Source organism: Canis aureus, chromosome 24, assembly GCF_053574225.1.
Source record: "Canis aureus isolate CA01 chromosome 24, VMU_Caureus_v.1.0, whole genome shotgun sequence".
NCBI classification, from domain to species: Eukaryota; Metazoa; Chordata; class Mammalia; order Carnivora; family Canidae; genus Canis; species Canis aureus.
The window spans coordinates 42,836,851-42,859,408 of NC_135634.1; the positions used below are offsets into that span (position 1 = coordinate 42,836,851).

The 22,558-nt window shown below is 43.7% G+C and overlaps 1 protein-coding gene and 1 long non-coding RNA gene across 7 annotated transcripts in view; one reads left to right on the top strand and one right to left on the bottom strand.

Moving 5' to 3' along the window:
* DNER (delta/notch like EGF repeat containing) overlaps positions 1-22,558 on the bottom strand; it is a 320,012-nt gene that overhangs the window by 43,093 nt on the left and 254,361 nt on the right. Inside the window, exon 8 of the mRNA XM_077869106.1 lies at positions 20,536-20,760. Within this exon, the coding sequence (XP_077725232.1) occupies positions 20,536-20,760 (225 nt within the window). The remainder of the gene's footprint in view (positions 1-20,535; positions 20,761-22,558) is intronic.
* Positions 3,073-22,558, top strand: part of LOC144296156 (uncharacterized) — a 59,496-nt gene continuing 40,010 nt past the window's right edge. For 2 of the 6 annotated variants that reach the window (XR_013363314.1, XR_013363315.1), the window contains exon 1: positions 17,897-18,069. This is a non-coding gene — a long non-coding RNA (uncharacterized LOC144296156). Of the gene's footprint in view, positions 3,199-7,539; positions 7,740-12,632; positions 12,948-17,896; positions 18,070-22,558 lie in introns of those variants that run through there. The other 4 variants (XR_013363313.1, XR_013363310.1, XR_013363312.1 and 1 more) reach the window with 3 other exon arrangements.

Sequence of the window (22,558 nt, forward strand, 5' to 3'; positions counted from 1 at the left end):
TATAACTGTCTGAAATCATATTTCAACTTCTATTCTTGATTATTATTTCTCTTCCTCCACTAGAATATAAGCTCGAAGGCAGAGGCTATGATTGCTGTGTTCACAGCTGTACCCACGGTGTCTGGTACAGAAAACATGCTCAAAATAGTTGTTGAATCAGCACCCAAAGCGCCATTGGTTAAACCAACACACATTTAAGATGTGCCTACAATGTGTCAGGAGCTCCCAGGTACTGTGGATACAAAGATAAGTGGCAGGGCTCTACTTGCTAGAAGCTTATAATCTAATAGCATGTTAGTGCTGTCTGCTTTGTATCAGCTCCTTTACATGTGCCAACTTGTTTAATCCTCATGACAACCCAGAATGATGGGCAGGACTAGTCCCAATGTGTAGATGAGGACTTAAGAGTCAAAGAGATAAAGAAACTTGCCCAAGGACACACAGTCAACCCTGTGTTCTTCCTACTTTTGCCAAGAACGTCCCCAGAGTGCATTACCTAGTATATCAGCCTGCAAGGGCTGCCATAACAAACACGACAGCCTGGGGGAATTAAATTTATTTTCTCACAGTTCTGGGAGCTGGCATTCTAGGTCAAGAGGCCAGCAGGTTTGGTTTCTCCCGAGGCCTCTCTACTCGGCTTGCAGATGGCCACCCTTCTCCCTGTGTCTTGTCTCCATGTGGCCCTGTCTCTGTAGGCACACCTCCCCAGTGTCTCGGACAGTTATGGGAAACTAGCCATATTGGTTCCTACCCCATCCTTAGGCCCTCACTGAACCTTAATTAACCTCTTAACCTCTTTGATGGCACTGTCTCTAAATACAGGCACCCTGGCCCGGGGTTAGGACTTCAACATATGAATTTGGGAGAGACAAAATTCAGTCTCTAACACCCCAAAATCAGGGTTTGTCAACCACAACGATATTGACATTTTGGATCAGATCATTCCTGGTGGTTGGGAGCTGTCCAGTGCATTGTAGGATGTTGATCCCTGGCCTCTCCCCACTAGATTCCAGAAGCCCCCACCTCTCCCCAGTTGCGACAACCAGAAAGGTCTCCAGGCATTGCCATACGTCCCTTGGAGAACATAAACCCCCATGGAGAACAAATGTCCTAGACCCTTTTTATAACATGAGAACAACTTGAAGAGATTGCAGAATGTGTAGGTTTGAAATTTTCATCATGAAGAGAGTAAATTCATTGAGAAAAAGAATTCTGGGAGCAGAACTGAGGGGCTCATCTGTGACTATGGGTTTAATACAATACCAGCCCCTGGGTGACTTCCTCCAGCAGTGGAAGAATATGGATACTCGAGTCATCTGGGGCTACCCAGATCTGAGTACCAAACAGATGGAATAAAGAGAGGAGAGAAGAGTGAGAGGTGTAGGCTTCCAGTTATGGACTAAAGAAGTCACAGGGATGAGAGGCACAGCAGAGGGAATAGAGTCAATGATACGGTTATAGTGTTGTGTGGTGACCAATGGCAGCTACACCTGCAGTGAGCACAGCACAGCACAGAGACTTAGCAAATCACTATGTTGTGCACCTGAAATTAATGTAACACGTATATCAACTACATCTCAATAAAAATAAATAAGTAACCAGATAGCTAGATAGAGACCTACAAACATAGAAAGGGAAGAGAGGTCAGAAACCCCACCTGGTGATTTCCAAGCAACTGAGAACCCCCATGTGTGTCCTCCCATGAATACCAAGGTCCTACACTGTTGACTGACATCAAAGGCACAGCGAGCCAGGATCCTACTCCCCAGGGCCTGAGCTGTTCTAGAACACAAATGCCACCTCCAGGTCTGACTCTGTCCACTGAAAGGCAGGGCTTTCTGCTGCCTTTTCTTCTGCCGCTCTCTCAATGCCGCCCCAAGACAGCACCACTTAAATATTAATCTTAACATTAGAGAGGCTCTGGCCCCCCACTGTGTCTATCCGACAGCTCTTTTCTCCCCTTGCCCATCATGGCTCACTCTGAAAATTCCCCAACTGGGGGCCTCTGGTTGCAACCAGATGGCTCTCACACTTTGTGCAACTAAGTGCTGCAACTTGTCCCTAGGTAGCCCCCTCTGCAGGGCTCCCTGTGCTCGCAGCTGCCTCAGAAAAAGCAAAGGGCCCCTTCAAAAGACCACAGTGATGTGTTCAGAACAACAGGGAGGCCTCATGGCTCACTCCCCCAGCGCAGGCCAAACTCAAGGGGAGAGTAAATCTGAAGTGCTTGGGGTTTTGTTGGTTTTTTGTTTTATTTTAAGGTCAGACTGAAGTGACTGGGGGACAAGGGGGGTGGTTCCTTTAAGGGCATGTTGCAACTAAAAGGATGCTTCCCCTCATTCCACATTGCATGATGAAATGTGGAAGCCCCAACTCCCTGATTCAAGTCTAGACCACTTCCTGAGAGATCCAATCTTCCAAACATTCTCTCACAGTAGTTAAAAATGTGGGCAAGAAAGGAAACAATCCTATTACATTAATAATGTGATTGTGAACTCTCAAATTCTGGCTAAACTCACTGATCGCCACAGAGACCCTTTGGCACCATGGAGCGATGGGCAATGCAATCATTTTATTGTGCAGAGAGCTTGGTTTCTGGAAAAGCGTGTGCATGCGTGCTTGTGTGCACACACACAAGTGTGCACTCTATCACTCTCTCTGCTGATACAATCACGATAGGAATCTTTTTAAGAACAGGGGGAAACAATGTAGGTATGAATCCCTGCTCACATTAATCCAATCGAGGGCTCCAATGGTCTGTTCTAAGCAGACCTGCCAATGTTAGTATCCGTACAGACTCCCATGGAGCAATTATATTCCTGTCACACGCACATACATGCACACACACACACACACACACACAAGAAAAAGGAAAATGTCTGCAAACAGGAGGAAGTTGTATAAGGAGCAGAGCATAACCGGCCGCTGACGCTGCTTCTTTCTTTATTCCCTAATTTCTCATCCTTTCATTGCTGGAGGCACCTGAGCCAGAGAGAAAATAGATGTGAGAAGACCCAAATCAATCAATGTTTCCACGGCTGTGGTTCTTATAAACATTCCATCGGAATGGCCATACATAGAGGCTGAATTAAAGTTTTAGACTCTCAAGCCTCCCTATTATTTATATGCTGCTGAGCCATCTATGCATCTGCACGTCCCTCCCTGGGCTTCTGAAAAAGATGGATAATGGAGAGCTGGGCTGTAAGTCAGATCCTAACAGTTCACGCAAGGAGTTTGTCTCCCCATCCCTGCAGGCTGCCGCTGTCTGCACAGTCATTTGGTGAAGGCTGGCCATGCTCCGGGTCTCCTGTTTGCCTCTCCGATTGATTCATTCTTTAATGCAACATATGGTTATTAAGTGCCTCCTATGTGCCAGGCACCGTGTGAAAATAGATGTAATACCTCTGGTAGGAGCATTTAAAGGAGACAGACACCAAGCAATCATCCAAATAAATGTGCAACCATAACTGGGTAAGCATGAGCAATGTGGGGATCTGGGGTGCCAGGAGGAAGGAGAAGTAGGGGGGCTGGCCTTGGCCGAGCTCCAGGAAGGCTGCCCTGAGGAAGGGACAAGAAGCTGACAGGTGGGTTGTGGGTAGGTGCAAACAAGGTGGGAGGCACCCCGGGAAATTCAAGGCAAGAGAGGCAGTGGGTGCAGGAGTCCCACGGTCAGGGGGAGCCAGCCTCCTGCGACTTGTTCTAGAAATGGGCTGTGGTGTACCTGGGAGCAGAGGGCAGAGAACAAACAAGAGGCAGGCAGCTGCCGGACCAGGTGATACCTTCAATGGAGGGAGGACAGGGGGTGAAAAATCAGGTGAGTCTTTCAGAAAGATCACTCTTTCAGTGAATGGGGGAAAGACCGTGGGGAGAATAAGAATCAGTTCTGAGGTATGGTGATCGCCCCAGTGCAAAGAGGGTTGGGATGAAGGTGGTGGCAGGACCAGCTAGAGGGTCACTGTCAAGAGCCACATAAAAAGTAAAACAGCAACATTCATAAGAAATAGGATGTGGAAGGTGAGAAAGGGCAAGGACGAAGGTGGGTCCCAGCTGCCTGGCTTGTCCTATGCTGAGATGCTGTGACGCCTTTCAGAAGGAATGAAGGAACTGATATTTATCGGGCCCCCTGCCAGGGGCCGGTTTCTGTCTTAGGCGCCTTCCAATAGGAGTGAATCTCATTCACACGGTGGGGCTGGAGTAGGGAAGGGATTGGGATGGAAAGCCAGCAAAACCACCTTCTAGAAGTAGATGAAGATCTATGAATTCGATGAAGATCGAACAACAGGCATGAACAGTTTCTCCCAGGGCAACGGAAGCAATATGAAGAAAGAACATCACCTGATTTTAATGATAATCTGCCCAATTCTGACCAGACTGACCAGGACTGAGCTAGGTACTAAGGGGATCTACTACACGGTAGCTGAAAAAAAGAAAGGTTTGGGGTTAAAAGACACAAGAAGTCGGGGGAGGGAGGAAGCAGAGAGGAGCAGAGCAGAAAGAGGAGGAGGAGTGGGGCACTGAGGGAGAGCTCAAGGGGAAGATAGGGACCCAGAGTATCAAGGGGAGGGAGAAGGTGCACAGAGATAGAACACCTAAGAAGATGGAGAGGAAGAGAAACTGGTGCAGATGTGATGGAATTACTAAGGAAATTGTGGGTCCCCTGTGGAGCCACATCGCCACCTGGTGTAGTGACCAAATGACCAACTGACCTACAGGACCCCAGGCACTAGACCACAGTGTCTTCAAGAGCCACCAAGATAGTGCAGCGTTGGAGGGGGCAGTGACTTGAACATTTGTGTGAAGAGCCGCTGTAGGAGTCTCACCTTTCAAGTTACCTTTTATTCAAATAAAATGGACTTGACACCACTTTCCTTCCACTAGCCTCTTTTTGTGACCCAGTTGGTGAGCCCTGGGCCATCCAGTTACCACTGGCTCAATGCCAGCATGTGACATCTTCCATCAAGGTAACTCATGGGCGTTTGTGGCATCATCATAAAAGGAGGGCCCCCGCCGCACCCCCAGGAGGACACGCACTTGACATTTCACCTGAAGTGGCAACACCTGGAAAGCATCCAGCACGAGGCCTGGCATGTAACACATACCTAATGTATAACAAATGTGGCACGCGTCCCCCTGGCCTGCTGACTACAGCGCAAACCTGATTTTAAAAGACAGCGAAGGTACTAGAAATCTGAAATAGGTGCCCACCTCGAATGTGCCACAAAGGCCCTACAGCAGCAGCATCCTGAGCCTCTGCTTCCCGTGGGCAGCAAAGGCCACCTCCCGGAAAAGCACAAATGGCTCTGCACTCCCACAACTCATGAGCCCAGATTTCATGCTCAGATGCTCAAATACCTAGGGTTTTCTAATATGAAACAGAGTCTGTTTACATTTGGCTTTTTAAAAACCTATCTCTTAGCCTTCCCCCAGCCTCATCCCCTGAGGCTCCCCTCTGTGCTGGATCTGGTTTCCTGCCGGGCAGTAAAACCTTGACTCACAGCTCAAACTTTGATCCCAAATTCCATATTTTCTCTTTAGCAAGTGTCCGTTCTCTCCCTTTCTGAGCACACAGGTTGGGGAACATAGAAGATGCTCAATCCCAGGGAATGAACTGAATTTGCTAGGAAGGTGGAATTGTAGTGTAAAATAACCTGTGCGTAAATAATTACAGCAGTTGTTCTTTTCTTTGCAAATGTCTAATTTGGACAAATAATAAAAATGCCTGGGAATAGGTATCCAGAAATCGACAGTGTTTGTCAGGCAGTGAAATTAAAGGATGCTTTTTTTATATTTTAAGTGTGCATGTTCTAATTTTCTAATTTTCCACACTGAAAATACATTACCTATGTAACACGAGGAGAAAATATCACAGGTGCTTTTATAGGCATTTTACTTGTATCATCACAATTCCAATCATGTTGCTGATTACCGAGGGAAACAATACCCATGCTGTGTGTACAGCTGTTGGGGCAGAAGGGTAACTGGTAACATTAAGAAAAGGCTGACTTTATTAAGGGTAATTTTTAAGTGAAGGAGCATATGGAGGGAAAAGATCCAGTCTTATTAGAAGAGAAGACTTTTTTAAAAAGTTTATTTAAGAGAGACCCAGAGACACAGACAGAGGGAGAAGCAGGCTCTCTGCAGGGAGCCTGATGTGGGATTTGATCCCAGGATCCCAGGATTATGACCTGAGCCAAAGGCAGATGCTCAACCACTGAGCCCAGGTCCCCGGAAGAGAAGACTTTTAAGACACAAGAAATAACCATCATAAGAAGGTGCACTGCTAATAAAACTTTTTAAAAGGATAATTGCATATTTTGACATACAAAAAAAAAAAAAGAAAACCTTTTGGGATGGTAAAAATTTTATAACATCTCTAGGTTTATTAATAGAGTGTAAATCATCATTAATCCATGTGTGAAGGGAAAAAAAAGTCTTAAATATACAGTAAAAAAGCAAACCACCAGTATTCTGAGCTCCAGCCTTACAAATAGTTAGCATTTCCTCCAAAAACATTTAGGAACAAATGAAAGAATTTATTGTAGCTGGATTGTGACAATGCTCAAGAACTCAACAGTGAGCCTACTTAGACAGAAGCACTTGCAAACCAAGGCTTGAACCTGTCCATCATCTTGGGGATTTTTCTCTGTTGTCTAAGTGTTTCTAGAAGTCTTCCCTCGGATTTGCCTTCTGAACTAGGTCACAAACCAGTCACATGAAAAAAAAGAATCCACCTCTTTGTCATTTTTTTAGCTTTGTCTTTATAAATGTCTTTTTTTCATGATGCTTTTGGCCACTAGAGGGTGGATTTTACCTACGATCTAAGCCAGCTGAACTAAGAGGAAAAAAAATGTACTCAGGAGTTTAACAAAGGAGAGGCAAAATGAAGCGATGTTTTACAAAAGGGAAATGTGGGCACAAGGGGATGCACATATGTAAAGAAAAGATATTTCCTTTACTAATAAAGCTTAACATTCACATATTTCCTTACAGCTTACAAAAACTCACCAGGATATCTTCTAAATGTAGCTACCGTTAAAATTATTCCTATAACACTATGATTAAAGCACTAAGATCCAAGATTGAGTACAACGACAAGCTCATATTTTCAATTTTCATTTTAAAGATCATCATGGTGTGTGTCTCCTCATAAACACAATGTTTTAATGAAATAATCTTATGACCTCATCTGACTAGCATGTTTACAAATACCCATAAAAATGGTGTGGTAGATGCTTGTGATAAAGAGAATGATGAAGAGATTTAGGGGGAAAAAAGTAGGCTCAAAGCCCTCACTTTCTAGAAGTTGCTCAGTATGGAATGCACCCAGACCCAAAGGGCCCCGCTCAGGCCAACAGGGAAGCATTGGGAAGAAATCACAGATTAAATTTCTATGACTTTACTTTGGAGAGAAAATAAATCTTAGATGATTATTTTCTTGCAAGTATGTATATGAACAAAAAAGAATTTCTAAAGGTAAAAGTACAGGAAAGTTTTTTTAATGCTTCATTCCTTTTAACTTCTTTCACAAGGTGTCGCTTAAATTTGATTTTAATTTACTTACTCGATTATCACCAACTATTCTTTGGAGGTGTTTGCCCTTGAAAGGGCTCGTGTCTGCTCATCACGCTATACCAGTGGTTCTTGTCGTGTGATCCCAAGACCAGCAGTATCAGTATCACCTGGAAACTTGCCTGGAGATGCAAGTTCTCAGGTTCCAACCAAGACCTACTGACTCAGAAACTGTGAGTGGAGACCAGAACCCTGGTTTAATAAGCCCTCAATGTGATTCTAAGGCACAGTGAAGCCGGAGAGCCATTGAGCTTATACAAAGCATACAACATCTCCCACAACCCCTGGTTCTCAAAAGGGCAGGAAGTATAGGAGTTATCTATAGCAGGTGCCAGATGTGGCACGGTAATATTTTTAATATCTCTGGCTTCCCTTCAGCATATCAAAAAAAAAAACCACAAAACACACAGTCAGAACATGTACCAGTCACAGGCATATAAATAAACCAACATTAAAATCGGTCAGATGACCTACCAACCAGAGATGCATAGACTAAATGAAACTATACTCCTCTCCAATTCGCTTAAGGGAAGAAAGCAATGCAAAGGAATCCCAAACTCACATAAAATGCCAAATTCGGGGGGGGGGGGGATGAGGGAAGGTAATTAGGTTATAGAAGTGGCAAAAATTGGGGATCCCTGGGTGGCTCAACGGTTAAGCGTCTGCCTTCAGCCCAGGGCCTGATCCTGGAGTCCCGGGATCGAGTCCCACATCAGGCTTCCTGCATGGAGTGCATGGAGCCTGCTTCTCCCTCTGCTTGTGTCTCTGCCTCTCTCTCTCTTTCTCTCTTTCTCGATCTCTCTCTCTCTCTCTGTCTCATTAATAAATAAATCCTTTAAAAAAAAGTGGCAAAAATTTACTTCTCCCTATAGGACTGGGAATCATATATGTCTAATCAGAATGTGGAATTTAAGAAACAAAGGAGTAAAGGAAAATAAGAGAGAGGCAAACCAAGAAACAGATTCTTAACTATAGAGAACAAATTGATGGTTACCAATGGGGAGGTGGGTGGAGGGATGGGTTGAATAGGTGATGTGAATTAAGGAATGCATTTGTGATGAGCACCAGGTGTCGTATGGAAGTGTTGAATCACTATATTGTATACCTGAAACTAATATTACACTATATGTTAGCTAACTGGAATTTAAATAAAAACTTTTGAAAAATATGTAATGGCTACACATTTTGTATGTTAGCCCTTATACTTTATCACAGAAATTCAAAATATGAAGTAGACACACATAAAATAATTATTAATTAAGGGAGGAAAAAAAGAAACTTATTGAGAAAAGTAACCACCAGAACTGTACCTTGAGGCAATTGGATTACAAAGAAAATTTCTAAATGCAATTGAACTGGAATCAGAACTCAATTAATTTGAGCAAATCATGAGTTGTGTTCCTATTGCTTCTACTGAGTGATCATTAAGGATGCCTAAAAATAGGGCACTTATTCATTTAAGACGTTATAAAAGCAGTGAAAAATCAAAAGTGTAGATCCTAGTAGAATATGAATATAAATAATCGAAAGTAGAAAATAAAACATCCTTGAAATAAAGCAGAGAAAGGCTCAATCTATACACTTGTGAAAAAACTGTGAAGTAAGAAACGAATTGTCTCCTAGACATTCCTTAACTCTCGAGTAGACAAGTTCAGTGGGACCTCATGTTTCACTCAAGCCATCGGAACTGCACACCATTTTTATTTTTCAACTATCCTCCTTAAACCCATTTAAGGAATGAGTTTAATAAATATAATAAATATATTTATATATTTATTAAACTCATTCACATTTCTCACATATGATTATGGTTATTATTTTAAAAAATGGCCATAAATTCTCTGTAGCTCCTCCCATTGAGAAAAGGAATCTATAGCCCTATGACATGCCTGTGCCAATGAGACATTAGCAAACATAACAGAGGAAGAGACTTTAAAGAAGGTTTGTGCATTGGGCTTGTCCTCCCTTGCTCCCTTTGGAACCCAGCTGCCATGCGAAGAAGCCCGGACTGGTCTGCTGGATGATGTCATCCAAGACTGTCATCCAAGACTGGCCAACCCCCAGATGACTTGCTAGATGACCACAAAAGCACAAGTGAGCACACCTAACACCATATGAAGCAGAGAAGAGACACTCCAACTAAGCCCTGCCCAAATCATCAACCACAGAATCCTAAGCAATAAAAGATTGTATTAAGCCACCAAATTTTGGAATGGTTTGTTATACAGCAGTAACTAATGAGACAGAGGTTTAATTACCAGAGACAGTGCCTAACTGAAAGGGATAAAACCACAGACAACTTTTAGGCATCAACAAACTATTAGGAAAGCTATTTTTAGGGGATAATCGATGAAGGGGAGTTGTCCCACAATCAGGCCACCATACACATATACCTTAGTCCACACTTTTAGTTGGGCTTATCCCGTCTAAAAAACATATTTTTGAATTAAACCTCAGACATTCACTCTGATACGTATCATCAGAAACCATCTGGTACTGAAAAAAAAATGAAACATGATTCTGATCATCATCAACAAATCAAGACTTCAGTCCAAACAGCTAACGATCTCTCTAGGCAACTCCTATAAAGCTAAATGGGGTTTTAAATGGAGCCCTTGTGGCATTGCATAAGGAAGCACCTGATGACACAGGAGAGGACAAGCTGCTCCACAAAATCAGCAAGTGCTTTGCGTTGACAATGTGCTGGGATGAAAAAAGAGGTCATGTATCGCTCTGCTGCGGGCAAACCTATGAGTTCTGAATCTTCATTAAAACTGAAGCAATTTTATAAAAAGCACTCAGCATATGCAGCAACTTTCACCATGTGCCCTTAAATTGAAAATTAATGACTGTGACAGAAAACCAACACAACAAATGCAGGGCATTGTCCGCAGGTATTTTTTAGACAAATCCAAATCAATAAAGAATTTAAAAGCACAGTGAAGACTAAAAGGCCAGGAGAAAAAAGTAGAACATGCAGACAAGTCTCCTTCTGGGTTGCCTATTTGGGACTGGGCATGCAGGCTGCCATGGGTCACCATATATCTCAGACATGACCTACAACAGCATTTGTCACAGGGGCTCCCCCCCTGGGGTTCTGAAGCCCAGCTGACAACAGAGCACTGCCACTGAACCACTGCTGTGGGGAGGAGTGACACCAGAAGCCAGGACATCTGAGCTGTCACCAGGCAAAGAAGAAAAAAACAAAAACAAAAGCCAACTGTGAAGAGGAAAGAATATTTCAGGGACATTGCCAGAGCCAGGTGGAAAGAAACAGTATACGACATACCCTTTATGGCATATGACAATCAATGCAGGAGACTTTCAGGTTCTGGTGGTAAGAAGAAAGGTCAAATTGCTTCTAGGCATCAGGGCCCCAGGGATTGAGAAGCACCAATCAAGAGAGACTACCTAAGCGGAAGAGTGACACATCTGTCATGTGGCCATGTCTGTATTTCTCATTTGAGCCCCGGGGGAGCAGTTTCTGTAAAGAGGCACAAGCCACAGACATGGGGGCAGATTCAGTCCTGAGTCTCAGTCCCAGGAAGCCCTCGGCAGCAATTTCGATGGAGCTGAATCTCCAGTGCCACCCAAGGGGAAGGGGCCCACCTACCCACGAGCAACTCAATCTCTCTGCAAGTCAGAACTGTGCTTCTCTGTGCTGGGAAGCATGGAACCATTGGTCAGGAGCCACTCGCTAGACCACAACCAAGCCTCATGTCAGCAGCTGTGCAGAGACAAAAGGAGTCTGGAAGCTGCTGCCTCTGATTGGCTCAGACACAAGTGAGTGCCCGGGTTCACACGTAGGTTCACAGGTAGGCTTCTGCTGAGAGTCTACCTATCGGTCAAGAGCTTCAGTGCTAGACAAACCCAGTTAAACTTCTCCATCCTTGAATTTACAAATAGGAATTCTAGGGGACCTGGGTGGCTCAGTCGGTGAAGAATATGCTTTCACCTTAGGTCATGATCTCAGGGTCCTGGGATTGAGCCCCACATCTGGCTCCCTGCTCAGCGGAGAGGTGCTTCTCCCTCTCCCTCTGGCTGCTGCTCCCCTTGCTTGTTCTCTCTCTCTCTCTCTCTCTCTCTCTCCCCCTCTGTCAAATAAATAAAAAAAAAAATATATTTTTAATAAATAAAATAAAAATGGGAATTTTATAACCTGGGGTTAAGTAAGAGAGAATATCTGTCAGGTGACTGACCGGCATAGAGTCCCTGATGCCAGCAGTTCTCTTCTCACAGTTGCGATCTACTTAGGCAAAGCTGCCTGGATGGAGAGCCTTACCTGGATCAATACAGCTGAATCAATGTCCTGATGAATCCCAATTTACTGTGTTCATTTGGCGTAGCTATAAAAGACTACTGCTTAGAAAATCTGCTAAAAATATTTCATTTTTCAGTCCTTTACTTATCACTAGTGAGTCAAAACCATAGTTTGATCCCATGTCCTGGTTTACCCTGAGATAACAGAGATAACATGAGATATACCTCATGGTCTTGGGCCCAAAAATGGTCCTACCCCTCCTACTTAAGACCTGTGTGGGATCCAAGCAGCCATCCCACTTACAGAGCTCTGCCCAGCACCGGGCACTTTAATAGTCATCACTGAAGCCACCGAGAGCTCAGGCTGCAAGCAACCACTTAATCCTGTAAGAAGGTGGACCTGTACCCACTATGGCCATGGAGACGGAGCCCACCTCTACTCCCACTCTAGACTTGAACCTCATATGAAAAGAATCTGGGCACAGATTTACTAATTCCTCACCTATCTTCCCCAGGGAAAGGCAGAGCTGACCTCTGCACGACTTCTTCATTGTTTTATAGATTTTTTTTAAGATTTTATTTATTCATGAGAGACACAGAGAGAGGCAGAGACATAGGCAGAAGAAGAAGCAGGATCCTAGTGGGGAGCCCAATGTGGGAATAGATCCCAAGACCCCGGGATCACACCCTGAGTCAAAGGCACTCAACCACTGAGCCACCCAGGTGCCCTCGTTTTATAGATTTCAAAGTGTAATACTATCTGCATCTTCTCATTTGAGCTTTATGGTTTTATCCCCATTTTGTAGAAAAGGAAACTAAGGCTGCCAGAGGCCAACAGCACAGCTGTTCAGTGACAAAGCTGAGACCTGATGTCTAGAATTCTCGGCAAGCCGGAAAACATCAGCGATGGGATCATGATTAACTCCCAACCACAAAACAAGAGTCAATGGCTTCGTTACAAAAGAGTTTCAAATACATCCCCACCTGACCACCATGGCCATGAACTTCACGAGGAGCTCCTGCAATTCTGTGCTGGCAGGGCTTCATGTAGAGCCAACCTCAGAACGCCCTGCTTAGTGACGCAAGTTATCATCAGTTGCCATTCCCAGCCTGCATTCCAGGTAAGATGATGTTAAATGCTTTCTGCTGTCCTCACACATTTGTTCTAAAATCTACAGCCAGCACGTAACTCTCTTCCTTTTCAACAATGGTTCAGCCACAAATGAGCTCTCTACTACCTGAATTTTAAGCAGAGCGGTGGGAGCTGAAGGAAGAGAAAGCCTCTATAATTAAAGGCCGGTTCATCAACACTTTCATACATACGGATTAGCTATTTAAAGTGAGGTTAAAAAAGCAGCCTTGTGGATAGATTTTTAGCATCAAGAATCTCATAAAAATTCCGTATGCTGCACCAGCAAGTGCCCTTCACTCATTACTGGTGTCCTTTCCCCCTTCTAGTACTCCCTCAGGTCACTAGCCTAGAGAAGGCAAATATCACTAATTCTCCCTGAATGCCCCCAAAATGAGAATCAAAACAAAATGGAGATGAAGTATGGCCATGTTAGGAGCTGTAGACCCCACTGGGGCAGACTCCTCAGCGTCTTGAGGTGTGGGAGGCTAAAGGCTCCTTCTGCACATTTTCCTGTTTCTCTGAGTTCCCCAGGTTGAAGCTGGTGGGGTACCTCTGTCTGCATTCTGAGCTTTCTCCACTGCATTCGGCTGACAACCAAACTTTGATGATTCCCCCTGTTGAATAGATCTTAAGGGTCCAACCTTTCATTCCCACTGCCACAGTTTCAAACCCTCACTTCCACTTGCCTGAGCTTCCTAACTCATCTGCTCTTATCATCTCTTCTTGACTGTAATTCTAGCTATCCGTAATATGTGATAATCTGTCATCCTACCAGAATCATCTTTCTTCCCCCCTTCTTCCTAGAATCACTCATTCTCCCTAGAAATCCCCCAGTTCTATTGGGATAATCTGCCTAAAACACAGATCAGTTCCCATATGATGCAAAATGTCCCCCAAGCCTTCATTTTGTAAACTCAGCATCTAGATTCTCTCCAGCGTGCCCCAGTGAGCATTAAAGTTTTGCTGCTCATTACTGGGCCCGTGCATCTCGTCCTGCAGCCAACTACACCTACTGTTCTTCACACGTCCCACCTTCTCCTCCTCCCACCTTCACCTTTTGTTCCAAAGTATCCTTCCCCCACATATAAATCCGCAATACTTCCCTGTCCAATGAGCTGAAAATTCTGAGCTCTTGTTAATTAAAAATTTCAACCGACTGAGCTTTCCATATTTTGAGCATTTCAGTTAAATCCAGGCAATGCTCTCCAACTGAGGGCTACCGGGGATCCACCTGTCAGGTTTATCCCTCATTGCAGCAAGGAGAACACATGTCATGGGAACCATGGGTGTCTCAGTAAAAGGGGGTTTGGTACTACTTACAGGATATGAACTCCAACTGGATTATCTGGGGAAGGTCCACTGTAGAGTGGGTGTCAGAAAGCAGGAGCCATTCTATACATGAGTATCTCAATAAATCGTGTCTACACTAAGGACAAGCTAGCTACAAGGCTGTAACTGGTAAAGAAGCAGCTGCCCTCAATTTATTTGTGAGAGAAGGGGAATTTTGTGGGTTGCAGGGTGGTATTTTGTGGGTTGCAGGGTGATCTTGTTTTTGTCTGTACTTAGAATTCTTAAATGGTCTTGTCTGTCTTGCTTTATTATGGCCTATGAGTGACCATGTCTGATGTCACTTCCTGTGGGATTGTTCATATCCCCATGTCCAGCAAGAGATACAGTGGCCCAGCTGTGAGCATCGGACCAGTTCCTAACGCCTCCAACGAGCTCCCACATATCAGTATTTGCTCTTGTCTTTCTCAGCTCTTACTGCCATCATGATGTCAATGTAGAGATCGAAATTTTTTCCTTAGGTACAGCACAGATTATGAAGAGTTACTATAGCTGTTAGCTAGGTAGACAGGATGTTACTTGGGATCCCAATGGTGAGGGCAGATATTAGGATTTGAAATAGAACAAAAGTTGGGCATGGTTAACAGGTTTGAATGTGGGGAAAGGAGATATACTATATTCTATGCAATCTATAATTCTTAGGAATACTGTGATATGTAGACCCGGAACCCCTTAGAGCTTATCAAACACAAGAATTGTCTCCATCTTAGTGAACCTAATAAAGTTTTCTGGTTCATGAAAGATGAAAGTTGTCCACTGTGCTTATCCAAGAATCTAAATGCAATTAAGCATTTATTGGCAAGCCAAAATGTCTTCATACCTTGTAGGTGTGCTTTTTTCCTTTATGGCTGTTGAATTGCTACTAAAATACTAAGCAGTAAGTCTTATCTTAGATTATGTTTCCAGAAGACACTATCAGAGTGTTGGCATTGCCAAGTCTGAGTCTGAAGGAAACAATGCCAGTGGCCTTTCAGGCCACAGAGACCAGAGATGCAGCCCACACATAAGGCCTTATATGTAAAAAGCAGAAAAAGCGATATCTGAAGTTCCTATAGTTTCCTTTTCTTTTTTTTAAGATTTTATTTATTTATTCATGATAGACATAGAGAGAGAGGCAGAGACACAGGCAGAGGGAGAAGCAGGCTCCATGCCAGGAGCCCAACGTGGGACTTGATCCCGGCACTCCAGGACCACACCCTGGGCCAAAGGCAGGCACCAAACCACTGAGCCACCCAGGGATCCCCTCTCATAGTTTCCTTAAAAAAAAAAAAAAAAAAAAAAAAATTTATTTGGAAAAAGTCTAAACTTTCTCTCTTTCATAGTCTGGATGATCTAAATGAGTTACCGATCCAACGTTGAGAAGAATCAGCAGAGATGTATGACTGACAACTTGCCCCATGTCTATCTAGTCAGTGACAATCAATGAGCATCTAAGGTGACTCCCAAAGACAAAAACTGATCTGTGCATATCCATGTAAAAATCCTCTAATGCCTTATATTTTAAATTCTTTTTTTTAAAAGATTTTATTTATTTATTCATGAGAGACAGAGAGAGAGAGAGAGAGGCAGAGACACAGGCAGAGGGAGAAGCAGGCTCTACTCAGGGAGCCTGACACAGGACTCGATCCTGGGTCTCCAGGATCAGGCCCTGGGCTGAAGGCAGCACTAAACCGCTGGGCCACCCGGGCTGCCCTTTTTTTTTTTTTTTTTCTTTTTAAGATTTAAATTCTTTAAATAGGAACTTAAGGCACATTCTACAATGGCACGGTTAATTCAATTCAACAAGCAAAGTCAGAGTAATGACTCAATTGCATTAAGCAGGGGCCAAGACCGGTGAACTCAGGTGAACTGTCTCCAATCAGGGATTCCTTCCAGTATTGGTTATCGTCCAAATGGCATCTACAGATGCCACCATTGTACTGAGAGTCCCTGAAACACCATGGCTCCCACCTGCGAGGACAATGGCATGCTCCCGGCCAGCTCCCCGCACTGTGGCACTTCCTTCCTCCAAGGCTCGCAGGGCTCCAAGTTCTCCCTTTCTTGAGTCTTGGGGAGATTTCAATTTGCAATTTTTTTTTTGGAGTATTTGTGGCCTATCACTTAACACTGTCACCAAAAGATAATATTTCAGTGATTACTCAGTGCTGACATTTTATTATTTAATATTAAAATCCCATCAGAAATCCCTAGCCTGATAAGCTAAAAATGAGGTTTGAAAATAAAGCACCTGGCAAATCTGATTTGCAGTCATCCAAATGGCATTTTGTCAGATGGGAACTAATTATCAACCTGACATGATTTCAATCTGCTGTCATTTTACAAAACGGGATCAGTTTGCTCTCTATAAAGATGATCAGGCTTGCCGCTTTTCAGCAAGACACCCAATTTCACCTATTCTCATGAGATTCTTCTATTATGCAAACTAGTGGTAAAGCAATTACATGCTCCAAAAGATTAAGACCAAAAATTTCACATTCAGAGAATTGTCATTTTCACCTCTTAAAATGTAAATTCTTGCCAGATGTTAAGATGCCTTTTTTACTTCACACAATGTCACCTAATGATCTGGGGAAGGTTGAACCCCTCTGCAAGCAATTTTATCTCCCAAGTTCGAGGAGAGAACTCTGACAATACTCCAAGGCTCTACCCCGGGGAGGCCACCTAATAAATGAAGGAATCATGGAAGGGAGAACATGTTTCTTCAGGTTTTTCAAGGCCACATAGTGACTGGACATTGGCTATTACCAAGCTAAATGCTCCAACTGGCCAGGAATGAAGGTGGAGTAGAGACCAGCAGGAGGAGAGAATAATATTTAGACAGAGATAGTCAACCCTTCTGCAGCTTAAGAAGAAATGCTGGAATGTCCACGGATGGAAAGAAAGGGGAATAGCTCTTATTACTCCATGCCAGGAAACGTGCCACGTGCTTGTCACACACAGCAGACCACGGTCAGCAACTTGTCCCCGTCTAGGCTGTGACATCAACTGCTGTTGAACTGATGAACACCTAAGATGTTATTCATAAAAATAAAAACTGAGGTCCAGAGAAGTCCTCCTGTAACTTTCGTATGGAGACAGTCAATGGGAGGGGATCTCACAGATAGGATCTCACCTCCCAGTGTGGAAAGATGAAGAGTAGGAAATATATTTTCTATTTAGGACTCATATAAGCCTGCTCTAACATATTGATGAACTCTACTTCATAGTATTAAACATTTTAATAACAGTAAGCACACAAAGTAACATTTACCTTCAATAACTACGTTCCATTTAAAGTTTTAAAAATAAGCTAACTAATGGGATGCCTGGGTGGCTCAGCAGTTGAACGTCTGCCTTCAGCTCAGGGCATGATCCGGGGGTCCTGGGATCCAGTCCCCCATTAGGCTCTCTGCAGGGAGCCTGCTTCTCCCTCTCCCTTTCCCTCTGTCTCTGCCTCTCTCTCTCTCTCTCTCTCTCATGAATAAATAAAGAAACTCTTTCAAAAATAAATAAAGATAAAATAAGCCAACTAAATAGAAAGAAAAAGTTAATATGATTAAGAAAGGAAATCTGAGAAGAGGAAGAGAAAACGAAGCTCCCTTCTGGTCTTTGTGATATTGGATTTTTCTTTCAGTGGGGCTTCACTGGAGGAAGCACAACTCTCAGGAGTCTAGTAACAGAGTATGGTGGAAGTTCCTGACAGCACGATTTTGCTTCCAATGGCTGCCGAGGGGAATCATGCCATGCGTTACTATGATGTGCAGAGCGTGGGGAGCAGTGTACTTGTGAGTCATGATATGAGTGAGACTGCGTTCTCCCCAGCACAACTGTAGAGCTTGTTGCATTTGCAAACACAGTGGTCTCAGTGCTCTGCATTCCCAACAGGCAAGGGTACCATGTCCTTAGCACATCCAGCTCCATGACACACACACTGCCATGTGCATGGAAGAAAACTGGCCCTCCAGTGGGGAAGCCATTCCCATTTCCACCATGGCTCTGACAGGGGAGTATGGATGTAAGCACAGGAAAGTATCTCGTGGCATAGAGAGGTGTAGAAACTTCTTCACCTCAAGGTTTAATGGGAAACCCAAAAATGTTACTGTGATAGTTAATTTCATGTGTCAACTTGGCTAAGCCATGGCACCCAAATATTTTGTCAAATTCTAGTCTACATGTTGCTGTGAAGGTACTTTTTAGATGAGATTAATTGTTAAAGCAGTAGACTTTGAGTAAAGTGATGTGGGTTGGGCCACACTGCAGGCTCCCTGCAGAGAGCCTAATGGGGGACTGGATCCCAGGACCCCAGGATCATGCCCTGAGCTGAAGGCAGATGCTCAACTGCTGAGCCACCCAGGCATCCCATTAGTTAGCCTCCAAAATGTGGGTGGGCCTCATCCAATCAAAGGCAAATGTTGAGATTTCTTAAGAAAGAATTCAGGCTCAAAACTGTAACTCAGAAACCCTCCCTGAGTTTCCAGGCTGCCATCTTGCACCATAGATTGAGAACTGGCCAGTTCTCACAATTACATGAGCCAATTCCTTAAAATCAATCTCTTCCAAAATTTCTCTCTTTCTCCCTTCATATATATTTCTTTTATTTTTTGGATTTTATTTATTTAATTCAGAAAGAGAGCAAGTGAGAACATGAGCAGGGGGAGGGGCAAAGGGAGAGAGACAAGCAGACTCTGTGCTGAGCTCAGGGCCTGACATGGGGGCTCAATCTCATGACCCTGAGATCATGACCTGAGCTGAAATCAAGAGTCAGAAGCTAAACTAACTGAGCCACCCAGCACCCCTCCATATATATATTTCTTTGTCTGTTATATATATGTCATCATTATATATATCATACATATATATATAATGTCATCATATAAATGTCAATCCCATGATTGCTTAGAAAACCAGAGAATTAAGAGTCTACATGAAAAGATTCTTCAATACCTCTCAATGCTTAGTTGCATTTCCTAACTCCTTCATTGATTCATGAGTATGAGATATGTCCCTTGAAAGTTCTGGGCAGTGGAACCACAGCACCCAGGCTGGCATCTGCATTCAGTCCCCTGCTGGGCATGTGGCCACAGGGACACGACTGAAGCAAGTATGATGTAATTCATAAATGTGGCTCAACACTATCTACCTTGCACGAGGGGGCACTGAAAGAACCAGAGATGTGAAGCTCAAAATCTAGAAAGATCCATGCTCACTGAATGGTGGTTTTGGGCCATCATGGTTACACAAAGGTCACTGATAAAATATACTTCCTCCTACCCCCCAGTGAGGAGAAAGACAATTAATATAATGTTTTAAAGCCCAGGCAAGTGATCTCAACAGTGACTGTTGGAATTCAGAGAGAGGAAATCATATTTGGCCCAGAAGGAGAAGTTTGCAGGTGACACTGGGTGACAGGGGAAGGCACTGAGCGAGCAGAATTGGGATTCAAGCAAAACCAGGGAACAGGCCTCCACACTGATGGGTCAGGCACATGTGGAGGAGGATTCGCATTTCAAAGTATTCTGAAGACCTAGCTTGCCTGAGTATGGAGACACCTATGGAGACACCGGCAGAACAGAAGACACCAGAAAGAGCCACCTGTGTGCTTCTTTTTTAGGACCACAGAGGTAGGTTGTGCAGACACAGATTTTGACTAGGAATCCCTCTTGTCTCTGAGTCCCACAATTTACACAATTAAAAAAGAAATCAGTAAAATGCAGATGATCTTTGGAAAGTGAATGCCGGAACTTCTGAACATTTGCAGAGGGAGTCACAGGTCCTATAACACACTGTGCACAGAGCAAGAATTTCAATAGATGAGAAAATTCAAAATGGATTGCGTCTTGCTTTTTATGCCCAATAAATGGAAAAACATACTCCATTAACCTACCAACACGGTATTAAAAGATACGCAATCCAGTAAGAGCTCTGAAATGACCTCCAGTAAATCGTTAAAAAACAATTAAGCTGTTAGGAGATGAAGCCTGTTTTTCATTTTCTTATTTTGCTTACTTGCATTTTTCTTATTTTTTCACAATGACGGTCAACTGCTCATGAAGGGGGGCATAAGGGTGTTTTCAAACCCCGGCCACGAGTCAGTCTAAAGACAAAGTGGGTCATGCACGAGTGGTGTGCACTTACATGGACAAGCGAATGCATTCCAGGAGCAAACATCTGCTTGGATGCAAAAGAGAAGTTATAAGTCGGGGGGGGGGGGGGGGGTGGAGCAAGGATTTGCATTCCACGATGGTACCAACCTGGATCACAGAGGCATTTGTAGCTGGTGCCCACGCTGCGGCAGGTGCCATGGGCGCAGGGGCTGAGCGCGCAGAAGTCCACCAGCTGGGCACACGCCGGCCCCGTGAAACCTGCGCTGCAGCGGCAGCTGAAGTGCACACCGTCCGCGTGGCAGGTGCCGTTGTTCTGGCACGGGGATGAGGCGCACGGGTCCACCTTTTCTTCGCAGGCCGAGCCGAAGTATCCTGCCCAAAAACACAGACAGGGGGATGGGTGAAAAAGCAATTAAACCGTGTTCACATGTCTTGCTAATAAACCGGGTCCATAGTTCTTAAATGTTCCCCATGGTGAAGCGATTAATTCACCGAACAGTTTCCAGGTAGTGACAACCCAACGATATGGGTAAGGCAGGTCTTCTTAGCTTTGGGACCCGGGGGTTAAAATATGAAGCTCTGTGCTTCCAATCTGCTGCAATGTAAGATATAGATCTACTTAGATGGACAGACATCCAAGGACCAGAATATATTTATAGGTATACAGGTGCATGTGCATGTGTGTATGTAGTCTAGAAAGATCCCAGGAAGGTGGGATTGGGGTCAGTGGAGGGCTCTGTCCTCTTATTTTATACACATTGCTGGGGGGGGGAAGGTATTCCTTACCTTTGCTTCAAAAGATATATAATCCTGAATTTAAAAAATAAATCCCATATAAATAGGAAACAATGACAAAATCTCCCACCCGTATCCCTTACACCCCATTCTTCTCTCTAGAAGCAGCCACTCTTAGCAGTTGCTTGAATATATATTTTTTAAGGTGGTTACTATAATGAATGAACTATGGTGTGTTCATATAATGGAATACTATCCAGCAATAAAAGGGAAGCTAAGTTCTGACTCGTGCTACAATGTGGATACATCTTGAAAAATAATGTTAGCTGAAAGAAAGCAGTTGAAAACCAACACATATTACGTGAGTCCACTTATAAGAAATGTCCAGGGGCACCTGGGTGGCTCAGTCAGTTAAGTGTCTGCGTTCGGCTCAGGTCATGATCCCACAGTCCTGGGGTCAAGCCCCGCATCAGGCTCCCTGCTCAGTGGGGAGCCTGCTTCTTCTTCTCTCTCTCTGCCTGTGCATGCGTGCACACACTGTCTCTCTCTCTCTCTCTGTCAAATAAATAAATAAATAAATAAATAAATAAATAAATAATCAAGAAAGAAAGAAAGAAAGAAGAAAGAAAGAAAGAAAGAAAGAAAGAAAGAAAGAAAGAAAGAGAAAGAAAGAAAGAAAGAAAGAAAGAAAGAAAGAAAGAAAGAAAGAAAGAGAAAGAAAGAAAGAAAGAAGGAAGGAAGGAAGGAAGGAAGGAAGGAAGGAAGGAAGGAAGGAAGAAAGAAAGAAAGAAAGAAAGAAAGAAAGAAAGAAAGAAAGAAAGAAAGAAAAAGAAAGGAAAGAAATGTCCAGAAAAAGCAAATCTATAGATATAGAAAATAGATTGGTGCTTGCCTGAGGCTGAGTAGGAAGAGGGACTGACCTTGAATGGCCTATAGGTTTGTGTATCCATGTAGGGACTTCAAATGCTTTAGTAAAACCTATTCTTTTCACAGTGTAAGAGCAGCTTGAAAATTAATTGAAGATGGTTAGAAACAAAGTTAAATAATTTTACTAATAGACAGTTTTTATTCCAATATTCTCTTCCACTTTTCTTGTCTACATTTTTTTTAAAGATTCTATTTATTTATTTGAGAGAGAGACAGAGAGAGAGCATAACAACTCGAACTGGGTAGGGTGAGGGGAGCATAAGCAGAGAGAGAAGCAGACTCCCTGCTGAGCAGGGAGCCTGATGGGGGATTCGATCCCAGGACCCTGGGATCATGACCTGAGCTGAAGGTAGATGATTAAGTGACTGAGCCACTCAGGCGCCCCTTTTTGCCTACATTTAAGTTTGTATTTACCCATCTTCACATAGAACTCCTGGCAATATTGGCAATCTCTGTTGTTACTGTTAAGGACACAGTGAATATATAAAACAAACAAAAATAGCTCCCA